General features: G+C 42.6%; 1 protein-coding gene across 1 annotated transcript in view; it reads right to left on the reverse strand.

Annotated features, from left to right (window-relative positions):
• Positions 1-606: 606 nt before the first annotated feature.
• The window catches only part of nmbr (neuromedin B receptor), a 56,836-nt gene continuing 31,879 nt past the window's right edge, over positions 607-25,563 (reverse strand). Inside the window, exons 2-3 of the mRNA XM_051919530.1 lie at positions 6,161-6,506; positions 607-2,116 (exon numbers count right to left, since the gene is read on the reverse strand). Coding sequence (XP_051775490.1) covers positions 1,721-2,116; positions 6,161-6,506 — 742 coding nt within the window. The 3' untranslated portion in view covers positions 607-1,720. The remainder of the gene's footprint in view (positions 2,117-6,160; positions 6,507-25,563) is intronic.

Below are 25,563 nucleotides of genomic sequence, written 5' to 3' on the forward strand. Positions count from 1 at the left end.
GAAAAGTATCGACTGCGATCACCGTGTCTGTCTGTCTGCAAGAAACGACACAAGTTGCAATGGACCGATATTGCTGAATTGTTTTTTGGTGCTTTCGAATATAATGGGGTAAGTACTAACTGCAATCGTCATATCTGTCTACATCTAAAAACATCTTGACTCCTAGTGGACCGATTTTGTTGAAGTTTGGCTCTCTTACTGTATACTTTAAGGAAATTTGTCACAAAAGTCCAATTTGCATTGAGATATCTCAAGTACGGTACACTGGACAATTTTCGAAAAGCATTGTCAAATGTTCTAACTCATCTGTATTAAAATAGAGAAACATTCCGCGAGTATTTCAACTACAGACTAATTTATGGTTTCAAACTTTCATTCCAAGAGGCCACTTCAACTTCTATATTTTGTGTCATTTTCTCTTTTATTTGTATGACTTGATTAGAAGTTGTTGTTCTGGAAAATACGTATCGTCCCTGACACAATTTTTTTTTACATGTTGAAATACCCTTTATTAGATAGTACTTATTGTCCAGAACGATATCATCGCAGAAGACAAACAGTACTGATGATGTTGTAAGACGTTGCCTATGTGGGACAGACGTCATTAAAAACGATAGTTAGGGAAGTGACTCTTGCAGTGTGGAATAATAGCGTGTAATGTCACGGTAGAAAACCTAAGAACGTGCGGAAAATTAAAGGGTTAGAGATAATTACGGAAAGAGAGGTGTGACGCAGATCTTATCCTGTAAACTGTCCAAGATCAGTGTGCACAATGGATGCTTCAGCTGTCTATGTGTGTGAATGAGTTCAACGCCAAGATCGACCAAGACGTTTAATGTCAGATTCCTTAGATGACGTAAACCCAAATAACTGCAATGTATTAACTGTTACAACGATAACTACCACACCAGGGCTATTCATTCTCTGAACAGTACTGATTGTCCAAAAGTATCTGCCATTCACAAGAAAAGCTTCAAGCAAAAAAGTACAAAGAATTTCCCCGTATACTATGATGTCCAAAATTCGATCTACAGTGTAAGCTGCCATAAAACTTCCTCCATCCGCTCATTTTTGAAATTGCTCAAGGGTCATGGCACCATGCTGTTATTCAGTCGTAACATTTCTAAGTGTCCCTTGAGTGGATACCCAGGTTACATTTTTCAGTTCGTTGAAACTGACGCAAAGAGGAACGTTTAAGAAGAAAAATTCCCATAAATGAGTATATTTGTGCGCAATCTATTGCCTTGTTTGTGAGATCGACGATAAGGATGTGCTCCTTATCTTCTTCCCATAATTGGGAATACAATTTGTCATGTTGTTCCGCATATTGTCTCTGCAAAATACATTATCACTTAATAGTCTTCATCTTCAACACATACATTTTGCCGTAAAATAAATTAACATAAGCTTAAGATAAAATAACCATTTTACGATATCGGTTGACATATACGTCTCTTCCGAGCTTCCGAGAGACAAAAATGGATACTTCAATAAAAGACGATGTTCTTGATGAATTTGTCCATGCCTATGAAACCCATCTGATGCGTATAAATATTCCGTCAATAGCCATGCCATATACAGCTTTCCTATTTTAAACTTTACGATTTGTATTAGGATATTTTGTTATCAATTTTCCTGACGGGCCCTAACCACAAATCATTTCACTATTTTTGGCAACAATTTTCCTGGTCCAGTTGGTGAGAAAAGCCACATAACCGAATCACAATGATACTTCATGTCGGAGGCTGTTCCCGTTGAGTAAAGTCGAAGAGGTATTTTTCATGTTGCTTTTCAGCGATGTCATCCTTACTGCCGACGTACTTTGTGCGTAACTCATGGATCTTTCTCGATGTCTTTTCCGTCTGCAGCACAAATGACTGTTAAAATGCCTTCGGAAACTTTCGCTTAGCAGGTACAATGCAAATGGGTTAACGCAGGAGTTGGAGAAGCTCAGCATTCTTGCCAACAAGGTGATCACAAAGTGTGCTGCTGAGGTATCGATCTCCTTATAATTGAAGTTGCGATACATATAGAGGACATGGTTAGGAAACCAGCAGAGGGCAAACAAGCCCACAAAGACAAGAACAATTTTTGCAAGTCGTTTTCTTGTTTCCATCTAAGGGAGAAAAAGAGAAATTTAGAAGTCAGATTAGCAAAATCAAAATAACGGGTCATACTTCCTACGCTAAATCCTAAATGAAAATGTATTTTTTAATAAAACAGATATAATAAAATAAACCCCACCAAGTAAAAGATCTTTCGGGAACCTAATATATACATCATTATTTTATGTCTATGATTTTAGAAACTCAGGAACATTTGTAGCATTACCACCACAGGAACTCAGGTCATTCCTGCTATTTCAGCTCCAAGTCAAAGATATGTAATTATCGTTCAACCAGGAGGGATTAACGTGGGTGGAGCATAGGAGATGAATTGTGCTGATTGGTTGACTACAAACACTGATACCATCTTATAAAATTACTAGTTGATTACCCAGTGGCTTCGCTCATTGAGTGCAAGGGAAAAAAATAAAATGTAGTCTATAAGTTATTAAACAGTAAAACATTAACATTTAAGAAGTAAAGATATATTGAGCACTACTGAAGTGATTTGGGGTAAACTACATTTTAAAGGCGCTATAACACAACAGGTAAGTAGTACTAACAGTAGCTCAAATGTATTTGGATCATCTCTTGGTAGTAGATCCCTTGTGAAAGGCGCTACACGACTGCTGTGGTATAGAAATTACATTTTCTATGTGATCGTCTAAATTTCTGCCTGACAACCTTGCACTACGTGCCTGTGATTTACTTCTTAAAATAATTCATCACAAAAGGAACTTTGAATGTTGCAGGGTTTTAGTGACCCGAACTCAACCTTAAGGGACAGTAAGTAGTAGTGCAGGGTAATTTACAAACAGAGTCCTGCTTCGATGGCGCCGATTACACTCATTCACAAAGATTTCCACTCTCCCAGGAGCCGACGGGGCACTTGAAGTGTCACAAACAGTGCGAGAAGAGAGGACGCTGCCCGAAACTGTGACGCTCTCGACCCCGCGGAGCAGCCCGACATTCCGCGCCTCCCAGCGTCCACTTTGTTCTCACGCACATTGTTTACAGCTCGCCACAGTTACAAAGTAGAAAGACGCAAAGCTGTTTTCCTCATCTCTTCTACTATCAAGTACTGCCAACTTAAAAAAAGTTACAATGTGACAGTTTCTGCAACAGTCACGTGGACGAATCAGAACGCGCCTGGCGGTGGGTGGGTCAGCGCTGTAGTCCAGAGAGGAGGGCTGGGAGAAGGCGACACGGGGTGCACTTCTATGGGATAGATTGGCGTGTTTGTGTTTACTTCTTTTCAATATCAGTAAAATAACTCTCACACAAATAATAGCAATTCGTAAAAACGATATAAAAATGGCGTCCACAAACGAAGTGATTAGTTCTTGTATTATAATATGTTCTGTGGTCATACGTAATTTCCATATCGCGCGGTCATACGTAATTTTCCTTTCATACATAATTTCCATATCGCGTGGTCATACGTAATTTCCCTTTCATACGTAATTTCCATATCGCGTGGTCATACGTAATTTCCCTTTCATACGTAATTCCCATATCGTGTGGTCATACATAATTTCCCTTTCATACGTAATTTCCATATCGCGTGGTCATACGTAATTTCCCTTTCATACGTAATTTCCATATTGCATGGTCATACGTAATTTCCCTTTCATACGTAATTTCCATATCGCGTGGTCATACGTAATTTCCCTTTCATACGTAGTTTCCATATCGCGTAGTCATATGTAATTTCCCTTTCATACGTAGTTTCCATATCGCGTGGTCATACGTAATTTCCCTTTCATATGTAATTTCCATATCGCGTGGTCATACGTAATTTCCCTTTCATATGTAATTTCCATATCGCGTGGTCATACGTAATTTCCCTTTCATACGTAATTTCCATATCGTGTGGTCATACGTAATTTCCCTTTCATACGTAATTTCCATATCGCGTGGTCATACGTAATTTCCCTTTCATACGTAATTTCCATATCGCGTAGTCATATGTAATTTCCCTTTCATATGTAATTTCCATATCGCGTGGTCATACGTAATTTCCCTTTCATACGTAATTTCCATATCGCGTGGTCATATTTAATTTCCCTTTCATATGTAATTTCCATATCGCGTGGTCATACGTAATTTCCCTTCCATACGTAATTTCCATATCGCCTGATCATACATAATTTCCATTTCAAACGCAAAAAGAATTTTGTTTATATAGATTAATAGTTTGGACACTGGAAAGTTCTCAGTGTAGATGGAGTGCCGCACTTTGCTCCACATCACTCTTCATAGCCACCTCCCTGGTGCGCTACTCCATACACAGCATCAAAGCAATAATCTCTCGTTGTGAAGTCTCGATTTCTTCAGAGCAATAAGGTGGAACTCCTGAATGCAACTCACTTTGAACCTCATCATTCTTCATAACTACCACCCTGGTGTGCCACACCAAGCACCGCATCAAAGTACTAGGTTGGGGGAGAGGATCACCTGTGAACTCCCAAAAGCAGCACATCACTTTTTTCTGCATATCACATATTCTGCCAAAAGGTTACAGTTCCTTTTGTGTGGTGAGAACTAGTAAATACATAAGGAATTATAATAATTATACCTCATATGCTGTTTTCATATACAAAACTTGGTAACACATTTAAGATGCCCCCACGCGCATGGACATAGGAGACAGCTTAGGGGCTCTGATGTTTGTAATCCTCCGCCACTCTGGTGCCGTGCCCTAATGCCTTTTCTCCTCCTCCATCTTCAGACGGCTGTAACACCACTGACGTCATCACGTCTGGTGTCAGTCCACCTGGGCCTGCAACTTCTTGCCACAAGGACTTAAGACCAGAAGATTGAGGCAGTTCTGTTCTGAACTAGCATCTGTGAAGACCTCTCCTCAATTGTCGTGCGTTTTCTTTTTTGTTTGTATCCCATTTAATTATACCAGGTCACCAGGGTTGCACCCAAACTCTTTATTGTGATCTTTTCTTTCTCGTACAATGCATAATTAAATAAATTGGACTCTGCAGCTACATGAATTAAAAAGTACCACTTCCGTTTAGCAGAAATAGCTAAAATGTTGATAGAAGTCTACATTTCGTACCTAATACTTTTATGCAAAATTTGGTTGACTGAAATGAAAGCGTGCTCAAGTTATTGTGTTTACACACACACACACACACACACAGACAGACAGACACACAGACATAATTCCAAAAAATAGTATTTTCACACTCAGGGAGGTCTAAGATGTTGAGATTTCATTAAAATCTCGAAAATCAAATTTTTGGACAATTACAATACTTTCCCTATGAGAAAGTAAAGATGCTTCGTTACAGAGTCACAAGTGAATGAGGATTGTGCGACTGTTCACAAACCAAATAAACGAGAGTCGTCAGACTGAGTCCAAAACCTGCAGTTGGAGTAAGCTGAACTGGGTCAGCCTCTTTGCTAGTAAAAGCCCTGGCCTGCTTTAATAGCTTCTTATGGAGGCTTTACATCTATTTTGCCATGTCTGAGACACTAATGGAGCTGAAGGTTAGATTGTTCATATCTACATTTCCTTAACCCTCTACTAGTGGTAAACTGGGTTGACATAAAGGTCTGAAAGTAATGACAGCCCCAGATTGAAATACATTTACATGTACTTTAATGAGCAATGCCTATAATGATACAATTGGTTCCATTTCATTTGTTTATCCAATTGGAGCACAGGCAGGTCATGTGACTTGCTCAGGGACACACAGCGTCAGCTACAGGATTTGAACCCACAACCTCTGAGGTCCAAATCCTTAACCACTGTGCTATACCACGTGCCTCATATACTGTACGTGGGGTACAAACAGGTAAGAGGTTACAGGCGGTCAGTACATAATACATTTTGACATTTTTTCTTAGTCCCCCATCTATTTAGTTGGGATCTTTGGTGTTTGGTGCATATCACAGGTGACCTGATATCACAATCAAACAATAACACTCATTACTACAGCAGTGTCCACCGGAAACAAATCAAATAGAAGAAATCCATTTAAATGACTAAGTACATGTTTCAAGATAAAGACTGGCAGAAAAACATAACTCTGTCTCACCTGTCTCTTGGAGTGCTCACTGAACTCACCCGGCATGTCATGTGCACTCTTGATTAGCGTCTTTGCAATGTGATAATAGTAGACACTGATGATTGTTAAGGGAATGAGGAAGTACACCATAAATATCAAGATGGAGTGAATTTTAGGGTGCATCTCGTTGGAGTACGGATATGGAATGCAGGCGGTGAAGTTGACGTTGTTGTTTTTGACCGGGACCAGGTCAGAGAACACAGCATCTGGAATAGCCAGCAGCACTGAGATGATCCATATGGTGACTGCTTTCAGACAAGTCCAGAACACAGCACTGGAGGTCTGGATGTCCATTGGATTCACAATTGCTTTGTATCTGTTGGAAAAGAAAAGAAAATATGTCACTTGTTTGAATTAATGAGTTTGCATTAATGATTTTACATTCAATGTAAATTACAAAATAGAATCAGGCTATGTAAAACACAAAACAAAAAACTTTTACTCAACACATTGATTAATATTGGTCAATACTGTTGGAAAAGAGATGGAAATATAACACTTGTTTAAAATGTGTTTTTAATTGGGTTTGAGAGAGTTTACGTGATTTTACATTCTACGTAAAATACAAAGTAGAATCAGGCTATGTAAAATACAAAACAAAAACACTATTATTTAGCACATTGGTCCGTCAGCAACACACGTCAACTGCTTTCTGTGGGCCTCTCTCTCCGGCCCAATCGGGTCTCTCCTCGGCACGAGACGGACATTCCTTGGTCCCGCCTCCATCCAATCATCAGTGGGCACCCAAGACACACTGTCCAATCCCGTGCCTGTCACGTGGAGGGACTTCCGGTCCGTGGCCATTTTGGCTCCTTTCTTCCTTGTGCGGCGGCATGCTGGCTCTTAGAGTTGCAGCGTCTCCCTCTCAGCAGTCCTCCCAGCTGCCGCCGCGTCAACGAAGTACCGTGGCTCGACTTGTGCCTGCCACTGACAAGGATCCGGGCAGCCCCTGCCTGCTAGACACAAAACACACGCGGCCCTGCAGGGCTTGTTGCCTGCAAGCAGGAAACTTACCTCCCGGGTCCTGTCTGTCCAGGGAAACGTCCCTGGCGTGGCCTCACTAGGCGACATGCTGCCTGCAGCACTCCAGTAACGCCCGATGTCTTCATCCTGCACCAAGGGAAAATGGCCATTCTGTGGACCAGTGGCAGTTCGTGGGGCGAGTCCCTCTCGCGGGGCTGTGTGCATGCCGCTCCCGCGGCACGTGAGTGGGCTCCCCTGCTGCACCGGGCCGTCCACAACATTATTTTTGAATCCAGGTTCCCGCCTTGAACCAGGCAGAGTATCCTGTTGACTACGCCAGTGTGGAACGAGCCTCGGACACAGACAGGAAGACTTGGTAAATTCACCACTACACGTTTATTTTACAATCCACTATTTTCAAATGTGCAACACAAACCACAGACTCCCACAAAGTCCAGGCCAACACCACACTATGCCTCTTCTTCAGGCCGCCTACTTCTCTCTACTCCAGAACTCGTCCTTCTTCTTATCTGACTCCAGCCCTGAATGAAGGGAGGTGGCCCCTTTTATAAGCACCCGGATGTGCTCCAGGTGTCTTTTGGAAATCTTCCACTGACATGCCCCAGTGTGGCGGAAGTGCCGGCTGCATCCCTGGATGCACTCTGGGTGTCCCTGCTCTTCTTCCCGGGTGTCCCCCGGTCCAGAGCTCCCAAGGCATCCAGGCACCCCCTGGCGGTGACCACGGGCCCCTACAGAGTGGAGCTCCAAAGCTCGGTACCCGTGGCCCCCAAAGCAACCAGGGCGGTCACCCCCTCGTGGTCTGGATGAGGCACAAGCCCTCCTCCGGTCCTCCTGGGCGTCCCGGCTGGGTACCACCCCCAGCCATGTGCCACACTATCTATCTATCTATCTATCTATCTATCTATCTATCTATCTATCTATCTATCTATCTATCTATCTATCTATCTATCTATCTATCTATCTATCTATCTATCTATCTATCTATCTATCTATCTATCTACTAACCCTTGAACAATCTGGAAAGTGAGATTACTTTACGAGTAACTAAGTGTTGATTTGCCTGTAATTTTAGCTTCTAATTTCTTTACATGTATTCATTGTACACTTGATTGTACTTTTCTTTAAAAAACACTTAAGAGTTAGAAAAGCAATCTGAAACACATTATATGTGATGACTGATATTTTTTTCTTTTCCATCTAACGCAGACAGTCAATAACACCTTTGTAAATCTGACAGCAGTTGACACACATGACAGCTCGTCCTAAATGAGTCCATCATTGAAAGGTTTTCCTGTTCTGATAGAATATTAAAACTGCACACAATCTAGAAACTTGCGAGCAAGTCTGACATGAGCTGTGCGTTTTATGGTGTTGTAAATAAAATAAATACATGTAAGGTATATATAAAATTATGTAAAACGTTGTATAAAGCAAGAAAAGTATTGGAATAATTTTATATTTTATGTATACAAGAGGGATATTATGTAATATTTGACTTCTGTTATTCATTAAATGTGAGAAATTGTTACAAATGTAATGAATTCTGCAAACGTTTTTTGTTTTTTTCAGCAAACATCAGGTCTATTAGGACTGGTTAACAAAAAACAGTTTCTTATTGTATGTGAAAAATAAAGAGTAAGCAGATGAAAAGTGAGGTGAGCACCTGAAATGAGATTTCTCGGTTATTTTCCATTCAGTTCACAGTTTACAGACTTTGTGAGTGCCATAGAGCACAGACGGACATTCCCGCTGGACGACGCCATGACGTCCTTTCCAAGATGAAAGGTGCTAGAGGACGGACAAGCTCAAGCCGGGGGCCAGGAGCAGTTCCATTCCCCTTATACATCAGGTGGCAGTGGTCTGCTGGAGAAATCCCATCTTGGACACCCACAGGGGTTCATGGGAACTGGAGTCCAGAAGTACAACCCTTTTGGGGTCCCAGGTGCTACAAGAAAGGGCACAGTCGAGGGAGGACTGCCCAAACAATTCGGAAATGCTTCCCACAAGTCATGTTGGGCCACCAGAAGCCATTCCACGTCCAGTATAAAAGAAGCCAACGCTCAACTGGAGGTGGAAGGAGAGAAAAAAAAGGTCTATTACTTATACGGTTATTAGCTGTGCGTCATTGTAAAAATGTGTTTGTTGGCTTAAAACTCCATTATTTGAACCAAATATTATGCTGGGCATTATTGAGTCTAAGGTTTGGGACTTGGTCCCCCCCCCCGGTTACAACTTATTGGATTTTATTCTGCAGATGATACATGATTGTTAATGAGCAGTACTAAATCAGCAGGAAGCACATATCTATATTTTTGAGTCGAACTGGGAGATGCATGCAAAAGACAACTTAAAACAATTAAAAAATAAGTGAAGTGACTGAATCACAATCAGAATTCAGGCAAGAAGTCGAAAACCAGGCAAGACGTGAAAATCAATCACAAAGAAAGAATTTCTATAGGAGTTTCAAAGGATTTATCTGCAGATCGGATAAAGCTTAGTGCAACCGCTGACCTTCTATCATCCCGACATGCTAATGAACTCGAGGTCACGACCCCAGAGACCACGCCCCTAGAAACGTAGGATGTGTCTCTAACGATGGTTGTGCAAAATGGCATCTACTATTGGAAAAATCTATAAGATTTATGGTCAGGACAGAAGTATTGTGTCGTCAAGAAAAGGAATCACACAGCCCAAAGATATGAAAGGTTGGGGTGCCAGCCAGATCGTCCCGTTTAATTGCTCTAAAATGCAAACAAAAAAGAGCGCATAATGGGGCAAAACCCACACTAAGGTCCAAAGGAAAAGAAAATAACCTGAGTAGACAAATGAGAGCCGTGCTTTCTGTCGGGTCTTCTTGATTAGGATGGAGCACTGCATGGATTTGGATGGATGCCCTCTTCCTGGGGGGGGTAGCCCTGGGTGGGGAGGGGGCACAGAGCCAGTCGGTATCATTCCAGGTCTGGTCGAGACACTTTCCTGTCAGGTCTGTGTTTTGTGCTTAGGAGTGTTACAGAAATATGGGGTCTAATTTGGGGGAAATCCATTGGAAAAGAAAAGAACTGACACCATTTACTAGGGAAAGCATGTTCATTTTAGTAGTGGCCAGCTGAGAGCAAAATGGAGAATAAGAAGAGTCGGAAGAAGGGCAAATTCTTTAACATTTTTGCAGTGTTAAATGTTATCATTTATTACATAAAACGCCAACATTAAGAAAACTTGTTTATTTTTTTGCCAGATATTGACAGCACAGTTTGTTATTTCTTTCCTTTCACAAACAAGTAAAGCCCTGCAGTGATAAATAATTGACTTTTTTGTTTGTTTATTTGCTCTGCCGTTATACAAAATGTTCCTACATTTTTGACAAAGACTTTTCTTTGATCATATTCTGAGTTTTCCGGGAAAAGGGATTTCAAACTGAAAGCTGCGAGCTGCAGCCTTGAACAGCAATATGCGCAATGTGTTTAATTTCAGGACAAAAGGCAGATGAAGCTGTCAGAAGGTGCCCATTGAAACAAATCACCCAAAGTGACGCACTCGGGCGCTCACTCCTTCACACGGTTCACTTTTTTGCTTGTTTGTTGACATCGCGAGGAAATCGCACGTCTTGAGACGTCTGTTCTGTTAGATGGTCCTTGTTCATTCCAGGTTGTACCACTTCTGGCAATTCCACTCCATATTTGGGTAAGGCATTTCAGGAAGGGGCAATTCATCAATATGCCAACAAATATGTGGAGTTGTAGCTATTTATTCCATTTTTAGACTTGCGTTTTTAATAGATCTACCGCAGAAACAGATTTGTATTGAACGGAACAAACAAATTAGATAGATAGATAGATAGATAGATAGATAGATAGATAGATAGATAGATAGATAGATAGATAGATAGATAGATAGATAGATAGATAGATAGATAGATAGATAGATACTTTATTAATCCCAAGGGGAAATTCCCATACTCCAGCAGCACCTTACTGATAATAAACAATATTAAATTAAAGAGTGATAACAATTCAAGTATAACAGACAATAACTTTGTATAATGTTAACGTTTACCCCCCCGGGGGGAATTGAAGAGTCGCATAGTGTGGAGGAGGAACGATCTCCTCAGTCTGTCAGTGGAGCAGGACGGTGACAGCAGTCTGTTGCTGAAGCTGCTCCTCTGTCTGGAGTTGATCCTGTTCAGTGGATGCAGTGGATTCTCCATGATTGACAGGAGTCTGCTCAGCACCCGTCGCTCTGCCACAGATGTCAAACTGTCCAGCTTCGTGCCTACAATAGAGCCTGCCTTCCTCACCAGTTTGTCCAGGCGTGAGGCGTCTTTCTTCTTAATGCTGCCTCCCCAGCACACCACTGCGTAGAAGAGGGCGCTCGGCACAACTGTCTGATAGAACATCTGCAGCATCTTATTGCAGATGTTGAAGGATGCCAGCCTTCTAAGGAAGTATAGTCGGCTCTGTCCTCTCTAGCACAGAGCATCAGTATTGGCAGTCCAGTCCAATTTATCATCCAGCTGCACTCCCAGGTATTTATAGGTCTGCACCCTCTGCACACAGTCACCTCTGATGATCACGGGATCCATGAGGGGCCTGGGTCTCCTAAAATCCACCATCAGCTCTTTAGTTTTGCTGGTGTTCAGCTGTAGGTGGTTTGAGTCGCACCATTTAACAAAGTCATTGATTAGGTCCCTATACTCCTCCTCCTGCCCACTGCTGATGCAGCCCACGATAGCAGTGTCATCAGCGAACTTTTGCACGTGGCAGGACTCCGAGTTGTATTGGAAGTCTGATGTATATAGGCTGAACAGGACCAGAGAAAGTACAGTCCCCTGTGGTGCTCCTGTGCTGCTGATCACAATGTCAGACCTGCAGTTCCCGAGACGCACATACTGAGGTCTGTCTTTAAGATAGTCCACGATCCATGCCACCAGGTATGAATCTACTCTTATCTCTGTCAGCTTGTCCCTAAGGAGCAGAGGTTGAATGGTGTTGAAGGCACTAGAGAAGTCCAGAATCATAATTCTTACAGCACCACTGCCTCTGTCCAAGTGGGAGAGGGATCGGTGTAACATATGGATGATGGCATCCTCTGCTCCCACCTTCTCCTGGTATGCGAACTGCAGAGGGTCGAGTAGCAGCATTTCAGTTCTGTAAGAAGAACTCTACGTCTTCATGCAGTGGAGAATACAATTTTCTGGAAATACCATTGTGGCACAGTTCAATCTTGGGGTCATCTCTATATTTTTGCTCTTTTCCTAGTTGTGTGGCATGCTTGCCTGTTACTGCTGCCTTACAGCTCCATGAACTCGGGTTTAATTTCTGTCTGTGTGGAGTTCACATGTGCTCTCAAAGTTTTCCCTGGTCTCCTCTCAGATCTCACAAGTTGCTAGCTGAATCTAATTGATAATGACAGTGACACAGCGATGCATTGGTTAGTGTTACTGTTTTACAGTTCCAAGGAACTCAGCTCAATTTTCTTCCATGTCACTAGTGGATGTCTATCTCAGTTTGCAGATTTGCACTGTGGTGAGCTGCCGGGAGCCCACAACGTCTGGCACGGTGCAGATCCCATCCTCATCGCCAAGCGTATTCCTGTGGACTCTCTGCTCACTGCTGGTGGTTGGCCACGAACCCACATACTCTGGCTCAGAAGGGGTGTCCTTACAGTGTAAACTAATAGAACAACTCCTTGTCCCAGCTGTGAGCATTCCAATGCTGAACACGCCGTGCTTCCTGGTTATGTTAGGTCCCACCGCCACTACACTCCACCCGCTACAGTGCAAATCCAACCCCTGTTGCCAAGATTTTTGCTGTGGACTCACACCACCAAACATCTCAGTTCACAGATTTGCACAGTGCTGAACTGCCAGTGGTTAACTGTGAACCCACAATGTGCAAATCCCATCCTCATCGCCAAACATATTCCTGTGGATTCACGTCATGTGGTTAACAGCTGGTGGTTGGCCACAAACCCACAAAAATTGGCTCAGACAAGATCTCCTTACAGCATAAGCTAATAGGAGAACTCCTTCTTGTAACTATGTGCACACCACTGCTGAACATGGCAAGCGGAGGGCTTCCTGGTGATGTCACACCCCCACTACAATCCCCTCATTACAGTACAAATCCAACACTTGTTGCCAAGAGTATTACTATGGAATCACACATTAAACATCTCAGTTCATAGATCTGCAGTATGCTGAACTGCTAGTGAGTAACTGTGAACCCACAATGTCTGGCTCAGAATTGGTCTCCCTACATCATGAGCTAATAGAACTCCTTGTCTCAGACATGCAGATAACACTTCTAACTATTGTATGTGCAGCACTTCCTAGTGACATCTGCTCAGCTCCCTGTCTCTTTCAGTCCCCACCTTTTCTGCTCAACGCTGCCACTACCACTCAATTCGTCCACAGTGAAAATCCTATCCTTGTCGCCAAGTGTATTCCTTTGGACTTAAACCATAAAGTATCTCATTTCACAGATTTGCAATGTGATAAACTGCCATTGGTTAGCCATGAACCCACAACATCTGGCTCAGAATTGGTGTCCTAACATCGTGAGCCAATAGAAGTTCTTGATTCAGACATGCAGATAACACTTCTAACTGCTGTAAGTGCTGCAGTTCCTAATCGAGTGATGTCAGCTGAGCTTTCTCTCTCAGTCCCCAATGTTTCTGCTCAACACCAGTGCCACTACACTCCACCTACCCACAGTGCAAATCCCATCCTCGTCATCAAACGTGTCCCTGTTGGAGTCACACCATGAGGTGAACGGTTGGTGGTTAGCCACAAACCCACAATATCTGGCTCAGAAGTGGTCTGCTTACAGTGTGAGCTAACAGAAGATCTCCTTGTCTTACCTGTGAATATCCTACTGCTGAACACTGCTAGCGCAGTGCTTCTTGGATACGTCAGCTGCCACACCGCCACTACACTCCACCCACTAAAGTGCAAATCCAACAGTTTTTGCCAAGAGTAATGCCATGTACTCAGACCACAAAACATCTCAGTTCAGAATAGCACCACCAGCAAACCCAGAATATCTGGTTCAGAATTGGTCTCCTTATATCACGAGCTAAAAAGAAGTCCTTGAGTTAACCGTGTATGGGCCACTTCAAACTACTTTAAGTGCAACACTTCCTAGTGACGTTAGTTGAGCTCTCTCTCTCTCTCTCTCACCATTTCAGCTTAACACTGCTACTACTCTCCACCTGTCCACAGTGTAAATCCCATCCTTGTCGGCAAATGTATTCCTGTGGACTCGCATCATGAGGTGAACTGCCGGTGGTTAGCTGCAAACCCACAATATCTGGCTCAGAATTGGTCTCTTTATATTATGAGCTAAAAAGAAGTCCTTCTGTTAGCTGTGCATGTACCACTTCAAACTAGTGTAAGTGTAGCACTCCCTAGTGACGTCAGCTGAGCTCTCTGTCTCTCTCAGACTCCACCATTTCTGCTCCACACTGTCACTACACTCCACCCGTCCACAATGCAGATCCCATCCTTGTCGACAAACGTGTTCCTGTGGATTCACACCATGAGGTGAACTGTTGGTGGTTGGCCACAAACCCACAATATCTGGCTCAGAAATGGTCTCTTTACAGTGTGAGCTAACAGAAGAACTCCTTGACTCAGGCATGCAGATTCTACTTCTAACTACTGTAAGTGAAGTACTTCCTAGTGATGTCAGCTGAACCTTCTCTCTCTCAGGCCCCACCATTTCTGCTCACCACTGCCATTACACTACACTACACTCTGCCCATCCACAGTGCAAATCCCATCCTCATCGCCAAGGGTAATCCTGTGGACTCACAGCATGAGGTGAACTGCTAATGGTTATCCACAAACTCACTGCATCTGACTCAGATGGGGCCTCCTCACAGCGTGAGCTAACAGGAGAATGCCACTGTGTTACCACTTCTGAATACTACAAGTGGAGGGCTTCCTGGTCATGTCACCTGAGCTCTGTCTCTCTCTCTCACTCCGTCCCCACCTATTTCTAGTGACATTAAGATCATTGAGTGCGGTCATAGGCACCCCATCTAAGACTGGTTGCTGTCTTGCATCTAATAGGGATGGGGTCCATCATAAGCCTGCTTTGCAATGACTGAATTAAAAATATGGATTCATGTATGGATGAGTGCATTGATTTATTATTTTAATTCCAAACATAGGGATAACAATCTGTTGTTTCTCCTTTCCATTATACTACACATTCCCCAGTAAGATTATTTACGACAATATGATATAATTTCCTGTCCAAAGTACAATTTGATCTTGAAGTTGGAATAAATGGGTTTAGATAATTGATGGATGGCTGAGTGGGTTTATTCAGAGTACGTTCTGTCAAAAAAAATGTTCTGCTTGTTCCCCCTTTCCATTTCCCGGAACATTCTCCACTAAAATTACCTACAAGAGGATAAATTAAATACTGCATGCCAGAATAATTACATGAATTGACCCTAAAACTGGAATAATTGGTTTGAATTAAATGTATTAAAAGGATGTCATTTTCTTTAGGTCTTTAAATATAACTAATAACTGCCTACAAACCTTGAGAATGTGGATAGGAATTAAACAAATCATTGACTGATTGATTGATTACATTATGGCTTCAGTAGTAAAGATAAGTAGTGTGATAAGCCACCAAGGGGCGTACAGCAACCCTAACCCGGACACACACAGGCAGGACACAGGTTCAACTCAACACCCGTATTTACTTACAGCAAAACGTACACAAATTACCAACACCACAAACATATCTACCTATATACAGTCCATCCGCCTCCACTCCTCCTCAGGCTTTGTCTTCTTCCTCCCGACTCTGGCCATTCAATGTATGTGGTATGCGCTGACACATAAAACTATCTATCTATCTATCTATCTATCTATCTATCTATCTATCTATCTATCTATCTATCTATCTATCTATCTATCTATCTATCTATCTATCTATCTATTATATAGTGTCTTTCATATCTATCTCTCTATCTGTCTATCTATCTCTCTATCTATCATATAGTGCCTTTCATATCTATCTATCTATCTATCTATCTATCTATCTATCTATCTATCTATCTATCTATCTATCTATCTATTATATAGTGTCTTTCATATCTATCTATCTATCTATCTATCTATCTATCTATCTATCTATCTATCTATCTATCTATCTATCTATCTATCTATTATATAGTGTCTTTCATATCTATCTCTCTATCCATCTATCTATCTCTCTATCTATCATATAGTGTCTTTCATATCTATCTATCTATCTATCTATCTATCTATCTATCTATCTATCTATCTATCTATCTATCTATCTATCTATCTATCTATCTATTATATAGTGCCTTTCATATCTATCTCTCTATCTGTCTATCTATCTCTCTATCTATCATATAGTGCCTTTCATATCTATCTATCTATCTATCTATCTATCTATCTATCATATAGTGCCTTTCATATCTATCTATCTATCTATCTATCTATCTATCTATCTATCTATCTATCTATCTATCTATCTATCTATCTATCTATCTATTATATAGTGCCTTTCATATCTATCTCTCTATCTGTCTATCTATCTCTCTATCTATCATATAGTGTCTTTCATATCTATCTATCTATCTATCTATCTATCTATCTATCTATCTATCTATCTATCTATCTATCTATCTATCTATTATATAGTGCCTTTCATATCTATCTCTCTATCTGTCTATCTATCTCTCTATCTATCATATAGTGCCTTTCATATCTATCTATCTATCTATCTATCTATCTATCTATCTATCTATCTATCTATCTATCTATCTATCTATCTATCTATCTATCTATCTATCTATCTATCATATAGTGCCTTTCATATCTATCTATCTATCTATCTATCTATCTATCTATCTATCTATCTATCTATTATATAGTGTCTTTCATATCTATCTATCTATCTATCTATCTATCTATCTATCTATCTATCTATCTATCTATCTATCTATCTATCTATCTATCTATTATATAGTGTCTTTCATATCTATCTCTCTATCCATCTATCTATCTCTCTATCTATCATATAGTGTCTTTCATATCTATCTATCTATCTATCTATCTATCTATCTATCTATCTATCTATCTATTATATAGTGCCTTTCATATCTATCTCTCTATCTGTCTATCTATCTCTCTATCTATCATATAGTGCCTTTCATATCTATCTATCTATCTATCTATCTATCTATCTATCTATCTATCTATCTATCTATCTATCTATCTATCATATAGTGCCTTTCATATCTATCTATCTATCTATCTATCTATCTATCTATCTATCTATCTATCTATCTATCTATCTATCTATCTATCTATCTATCTATTATATAGTGCCTTTCATATCTATCTCTCTATCTGTCTATCTATCTCTCTATCTATCATATAGTGCCTTTCATATCTATCTATCTATCTATCTATCTATCTATCTATCTATCTATCTATCTATCTATCTATCTATTATATAGTGCCTTTCATATCTATCTATCTATCTATCTATCTATCTATCTATCTATCTATCTATCTATCTATCTATCTATCTATTATATAGTGCCTTTCATATCTATCTCTCTATCTGTCTATCTATCTCTCTATCTATCATATAGTGCCTTTCATATCTATCTATCTATCTATCTATCTATCTATCTATCTATCTATCTATCTATCTATCTATCTATCTATCTATCTATCTATTATATAGTGCCTTTCATATCTATCTCTCTCTCTATCTATCTCTCTATCTATCATATAGTGCCTTTCATATCTATCTATTATATAGTACCTTTCATATCTACCTGCCTACCTATCATATAGTGCCTTTATCTATCTATCTATCTATCTATCTATCTATCTATCTATCTATCTATCTATCTATCTATCTATCTATCTATCTACAAGGTGAAACCCAAAAGTTTTAGACAACTATTATAAAGCAGAGATAACATACATACGGATGTAACTTATTTTTATTCTTCAAAACTAGGGGGCTTTGCCCTCTGCTCGCTTCCCTCGCCAACCACCGGGCCTGCGCTACGCGCCAGCCACTTCGCATGCTCTGCTGCTCGCGGGGGGCAAGATTAACTGGAATGTTCAAGCAAATTCTAGAAAAAAAACCAATCTAAATCCGTTAAGTAGTCTCTCGTTCACTAGCTAAGAGGAGTTAAGGTACATGCCCCGAGGCTGGCGCTTGAGTGAGGAGGCCCTTGCCCCCCTCCTCTCAGCCCACTGCATGTCTCTCGGATTCACGCAAATAAATCGGTACTGCAAGGGAACTATGATACTTAGCATCCCAAGGAGACGCGGTCGCTCCTCTGAAACCCCCTCTTAAACGGTGATACAATGGGAAACAAATGCAGTTGTTTTTTTGTACCTCCTATTTGCTTGATCAGCTGCTGGCTTGCTGCTGCTGCTGTGCTGCGTGATCTTCATCTCGCGTGGTGCTTCGAACATTTAAAAGCCTGTACAGCAGCTGTCCTTTTGTCACACTGCCTTGTCTCTCTTGTCCCCCATACATCCTCTACATACTTCTGTCATATCACCTATATCCGTATATTCGATCTCTTTTCACTTTTACCTTTTCGTCGATATCGCATTGAATTTTGATTCCATGTTTGGAATTACATCGTGACAACGCAATGTATAACTGCCTGTGAGTGGATATCGTTTCTTTCTCTCTACACGAACTGTGTCTGACAATAGCATTCACATAAATGAGAAATGACTGAACCGTGTGTGTGGTTGTAAATGTTTTAGATGTGGGTGGGATTTGTCAAAATCTCTTTGCATAAAGTCTCGTCTCACGGGGCTTGAAATGTTCTCTCGCGGGATTTCACTTTCAACAAAGAACTCATCTTTTAATTCTCGCGGATACGCCTCTTCACTGGGAAGAAACACTACTTTTCCTTGATGGCAAATACGAATCAGACGATGTACAAGTCTCCGACTTAAAGTTTAAATCCGAACAATATCTACATACTTCTGTCATATCACCTTTGTCCATATATTCAATCTTTTCACTGTTCCGTTATTTCACCGATAAATAATTTCCGTTTGTTAGTGCTAATGCGATCTTTACTGTCAGTTTTTTGAGACTTTCAAATTTTAGTACTTTCCTATCCTCTAACCTGCTCTGCACGTGTATCACGCCAACGTTTTTGAGCCTCTTTACGACGTTCTACTTTGTCATCTTGTAACAATTTGTCCCGAGCACTAACATGAGACAATTGCTACCACTAATCTGTCCTAGGTGACGGCAGATGATAAAAGAATAGGCCAGTATCACACCCCAATAAATTTCCCGTATACCCTTTATTCTACACAGAACAGTCCTTTAATACCAATGCATTTATAGCCCACAAAACTATAGTCAATATCTATCATCACATTACATAAAATAAACAGCAAAAAAAAAATACAATCCCTTATACATGCAAAATAACCCTTATATTGCAGCGCCACAAATATATACATATATATTGTGGTGGATTGCCGGCTTTCGATTCCGGCTCTCACCCTCAGGCCGCCAGGAGGAGCTCTCCCAACAGCGTGAACGTCCCCCGAGTTCCAGCAGGGCCTCATGGACTATGTAGTTTGTATACGCAGCTCTGCTGGATACCTTGGGGGCCACCAGGCGTCACTGTAGGGGGGCTCGTAGGCTCGTATGTGCCCTATAACCCGGGAGTACGTCATGGTCACGTGACGGGAAGAAACGAGGTGCTCCCGGGGTGAAGAAAAGGACTGTTTACCCTGACCCGGAAGGAATAAGGAACTGTGGACTGTTGGACAGGAACACCTCCGGGTCAGGGTGTATAAAAGGACTCTGGGAAGCCCAGTACACTGAGCTGAGCTGGGAGGTAGGGTGGCGAAGTGTCTGGGCGAGGAGGAATTGTGATTATTGTGGTGTTTATTGATTAGTGATTTGTATGTGTAGTGAGGAGTGTAGAGTGCTTGGTGCACAGTATTATTATTTAATAAATAATAATTACACTTTTATCTGGTATTTGGAGTAGTACCTGAGGGTTCAAGAGGCGGACAAAAGTCTTATCTGCGACAATATACACAATAACAATATTCATTCCCCAAGTTCCTCTTCCAGAGATGATAAATAGATCCACAGTTGTCCACTGTTCTGCCCCGCAACTGTCGGCAGGCCAAACGAGGAGTCCTGAAAATTGCGGACTACTAGCACAATCACCTCTTCATCATAAAAGACATACAGTCACAATTCAGATCCTCGAAAAATTAAAGCAGCAAGTACAAAGAGAGGTTGTTGAGTGCGACATCCAGGCAGGCTAAGTATTATAATGCACGATGGCGAGCGGTACCCTTTGCTGTCGGGGACTGGGTTTGGACTAGGACTCACCCACTCTCCAGTGCTGTCAACAGGTTTGCTGCTAAGCTAGTGCCCAAATGGGTGGGTCCTGTAAAAATTATAAAACGTTTAGGACCGGTTAATTTCCGCATACAATGGGGTAGTGGTGTAGATGCCATAGTGGAAACAATTCATGTGGCCAATATCAAGCCCTACTTTGGACCCGCCGTTCCGCCAACTGGGAGTGGGGATCTATGTAGCGCTACCACATAAAGATAATATGTTTTCTGCTGTCGATCGGGTGTTGTGGGGAACATTCTTACATCCAGAGATCGACAGCGGTGCCCCAGAGGTGGAACTTCCGGTTTTACTGTTTTCTTTCGGGGAGTGATTTGCGTAAAGCGCGCCGTTTTAAAGAGAGAAGAAGAAAAAACAGATCAGCTACTGCACGGGCCATGTAAGAAGTCCAGGAGTTCCTACAGTCCTGCCAGAAGGTGGAAGGTATTCTTTTCATCGGGGAATCGAACGTTCTGCTAATTCCTACGGACTCGGGTGAGCTATTTCAAAGGACTTATTATATTGTATCATGGCGCAAGACTGACTGTATGTCTTTTATGACGAAGAGGTGATTGTGCTAGTAGTCCGCAATTTTCAGGACTCCTCGTTTGGAGACTTTCGAATTTTAGTACTTTCATAGCCTCTAACCTGCTCTGCACGTGTATCACGCCAACGTTTTTGAACCTCTTTACGACGTTCTACTTTGTTATCTACTCTTTGTCTTTTATTTCCGACCCCCGCTTGGAGCTGAGAACGCAGGAACTGAGTCTGACACAAAGGAGAAGTGAGTGGGCCGCGGGCGTGGGGTGTAAATGTTTGAGAGAAGGGCGGGACTTGTCAAAATCTCTTGGCAAAAGTCTCGTCTCGCGGGGCTTGAAATTTTCTCTCGTGGGATTTCACTTTCACCAAACAACAAATCTTTTAATTCTCACAGAGAGACCTCTTCATTTGGAAGAAACATTACTTTTCCCCGATGGCAACACGGCCAATTTCAAATCGTGTATAACTTCAGTTACCCTTTGACTTAACAGAGGAGGGTTCGGATTCTTTCAGTTGAGAAAGACAATTCTATGTGCCAATAGTGAAGTAAAGGCCATTCCAGTTTGTTTGTCCTTCTCCTCCACTTTAAGCCCACCTGGGAGCCAACCAGACACAGCTGTTAATGGTATAGGAGGGATTGTGACGCCAAGGCTGTCTGAGAGGCGTTTAAAGATTTTGGTCCAGAATGTTGTTAATTTGGGGCGGCACGGTGGCGCAGTGGGTAGCGCTGCTGCCTCACAGTTGGGAGACCTGGGGACCTGGGTTCACTTCCTGGGTCCTCCCTGCGTGGAGTTTACATGTTCTCCCCATGTCTGCGTGGGTTTCCTCCGGGAGCTCCGGTTTCCTCCCACAGTCCAAAGACATGCAGGTTAGGTGGATTGGCGATTCTAAATTGGCCTTGGTGTGTGAGTGTGTTTGTGTGTGTCCTGTGGTGGGTTGGCACCCTGCCCGGGATTGGTTCCTGCCCTGTGTTGGCTGGGATTGGCTCCAGCAGACCCCCGTGACCCTGTGTTCGGATTCAGCGGGTTGGATGATGGATGGATGTTGTTAATTTGGTGCAGGTTCCAGAACATGTGGCCTAGTGAGGTTGGAGCTCGATTGCAACGTTCGCAGGTTGGATCTCGCCCTGGAAACATTTTGGACAATTTTAAGTGAGACAGATGTGCTCGATATATAATTTTGAGTTGGATAATTGTATGTGGGGCGGCACGGTGGTGCAGTGGTAGTGCTGCTGTCTCGCAGTAAGGAGACCCGGGTTCGCTTCCCGGGTCCTCTCTGCGTGGAGTTTGCATGTTCTCCCCGTGTCTGCGTGGGTTTCCTCCGGGAGCTCCGGTTTCCTCCCACAGTCCAAAGACATGCAGGTTAGGTGGATTGGCGATTCTAAATTGGCCTTGGTGTGTGAGTGTGTTTGTGTGTGTCCTGTGGTGGGTTGGTGCCCTGCCCAGGATTGGTTCCCTGCCTTGCGCCCTGTGTTGGCTGGGATTGGCTCCAGCAGACCCCCGTGACCCTGTGTTCGGATTCAACGGGTTGGAAAATGGATGGATGGATGGAATTACTTAGTATGTTTTTCTTAATTTTTCACTTAAGCTGGCACTTACAGTAAGTCTTCAATCTTCCTCAAGAATGATTTAAGATATGAAGAGGCAGGGGAAGTGATGACGAAGGTGGTAGGGAATGAGAACGGTGCCCGTACACATGCGCCGCATGGCTGCCCTGCTCTGCACTGCCGAGAGTTGATTCTACAATAAAATAAAATAAAAATAAAAAGAGTAATACAAATCATCACCCTGAAAGTGGATAGTAGACGTCACGTAGTACACGTGTACCAACTTTCAGGTCAATCGGTCAAACGGTTTGCGAGAGACAGGTGATTTAAAATCCTGGACAGACAAACGAACAGCCCCGGTGGTGTATTATATAGAAAGATGCTTCCTACATTGGTTCCATATTCTGATTGAGTGAAGCACAATTGGGTTGTTAGCATGTTGGCGATACTGTAACTTGCATTTATTGGGGTACAAAGCAAAGAATATAAAGAAGTACTGCAGGATTTTATTTCTATTATTGACTAAGCCTGTGTCTGTTCATCTATTTGTGTCCATGTCCAGGTTTTAATAGCTTGTATATTTGCTGCTGTCACACACGTGCGCATGGGAGGCAGCTAAAGGGCTTGAGTGACGGCAGTTCTGAGGCATGCCGGGAGCTGGCAGAGTGCACTGACTCTTTTTCTCTCTTCCCTGTAGACCATTCCCGGGAGATTCCATCTGGTTCTCTTGACGTCACTTCCGGGACCGAGCCAATGGAAGGAGACCTTACCGGCTCCGGCCCCTCTGACGTCACGTCCGGGCTCGAACCAATGGCTAAAGAACATGGGCCTGATCCTTATGACCTCACTTTCTGTCTTCCCCTTTAAAAGCCTGCCCTTCTTCCTAATTCCTCAGTCTTGTTTTGGACTCCGTTGTATGCACATCAGTGCTGTTTATTTGATGAAAAACGACTTTGCAGCCAGGATACCATATTATACGGGTGGCTGCCCCAAACCTTTATCTGAGTATGTCTCATTTTTGTGACATTGGCGGAGCCGGACATGACGTCAGAGGGGCCGGAGCCGGTAAGGTCTCCTTCCATTGACTCGGTCCCGGAAGTGACATCAAGAGAGCCAGATGGAATCTCCAGGGAATGGTCTACAGGAAAGAGAGAAGAAGACTCAGTGCACTCTGCCAGCTCCCGGCATGCCTCAGAACTGCCATCACTCAAGCCCTTTAGCTATCTCCCATGTGCACGTGTGTGACACTGCCCAGTAATAAAATTGAAAGTTAGCTAGAGCCAGGCCGACTTAGTTGGTCTTCTGTTGGCTCACTCGCTTCACATTTCATTTGTTTGGATGCCATTTAAGGAAAGAAATGAAGAAATTCAGGGGAAACAAGTCAATTAAAATGAATGGAAAAGGAGTTAATTAGCAGCAAAAACTGGTCACTGATTAAGAAAACGGTTAGAATGAAAACCTGCAGCCACTGGGGCCCTCCAGGACCGGAGTTGGGGACCCCCTGATGTAAGGAAATGCACGTCCCACAGACCAACCTGGTCATCCCCATTATATTGCGTCCAACCAAAATGAATGAAAAGGGCTACTACATGCGAAAGTACAAGCAACAAAAACCAAATTGGAAAGCTGTCTGCTACGATAACGAGATTCCTCTCTTTTTCCAAGTTATTGGGAGGTCCGTCCTACGGTGCGCTCTGTTCCCAACTGAACGCCTCCTCCCGGCAAAGGGGTGTAGTCAACTGCCCTCACCGGGTGTACTGTCAGTACTGCGGAAGGAAGAAAAGAGGAGAATATCAGCGTCTCTCGACCCAAGGTGGTCTTACCGGCTTCAGATGAGCCTGGAGGGTGGTCCACAGACAGAGTTATTGAGTATAGATTGATGAGCATGAACAGCAAAACGTCGTTTTGAAAATACAATAAAGTGGACGCAGTGGTAGCGCTGCTGCCTCGCAGTAATGAGACCAGGGTTTGCTTCCCGGGTCCTCCCTGCGTGGAGTTTGCATGTTCTCCCCGTGTCTGCGTGGGTTTTCTCCCACAGTCCAAAGACATGCAGGTCAGGTTCAATTGGCGATCCTAAATTGTCCCTAGTGTGTGCTTGGTGTGTGTGTGTGAGTGCCCTGTGGTGGGCTGGCGCCCTGCCCGGGGTTTGTGCGCCCTGTGCTGGTTGGGATTGGCTCCAGCAGACCCCCGTGACCCTGTGTTAGGATATAGCGGGTTGGAAAATGAATAAAGTGGGCAAGACGTGAAGGGGTCTGAAGGCTTTCTCAATCCGCTCTACGCATGTACGTGCAGCACAAGTGTACAAAATTTGGCAAAGGGAAGAGAAATGAAAAAAGGAAAACAGCAGCAGCAGCACGATGCACCCACATGTGATGGAGACTCCTTTGAAATGTATTTCAGTAATTCTTAGGAAAGAAGCACTTGACTGGGAAAAAAAGCCGTGCTGCTTGATTAGGTGATTAGCATTACACCGTTGACAAGTAGAAGGCTCCTGTTGTGACAGACGGATCGCGTTACTTTGGCAGGCTCTGCCCTCGCAGTCAATAATGTTGCCTTTTATGATGGATGGAATGGACGACATGTGGAATTTCTCCCGTTTAACCAGGCAACTCACGCAGCGCTGCGCAGCCTCGAGTGTTGATTCACGTCAGACTCCGTGACGCTTTTACACACGGCGATATTTCTCTGTTCTTTGTATTTATTGCCATCCTGTTATTTATTTCTAATTGATTTATTTATTCACTTGATTGCTTCCTCCATAAAGTCGTTCATTATACCTTTTTGCAGTGCGGCAGCCAGCTAAACCAAACAATGCACTTATTTTGTGAAATATTTATTATTTGGGATATACGACTTCTCGCGTAACGGTGTTATTGCCTCAGTGATAGGCG

The sequence above is a fragment of the Erpetoichthys calabaricus genome, chromosome 15, assembly GCF_900747795.2.
Source record: "Erpetoichthys calabaricus chromosome 15, fErpCal1.3, whole genome shotgun sequence".
Classification (NCBI taxonomy): Eukaryota; Metazoa; Chordata; class Cladistia; order Polypteriformes; family Polypteridae; genus Erpetoichthys; species Erpetoichthys calabaricus.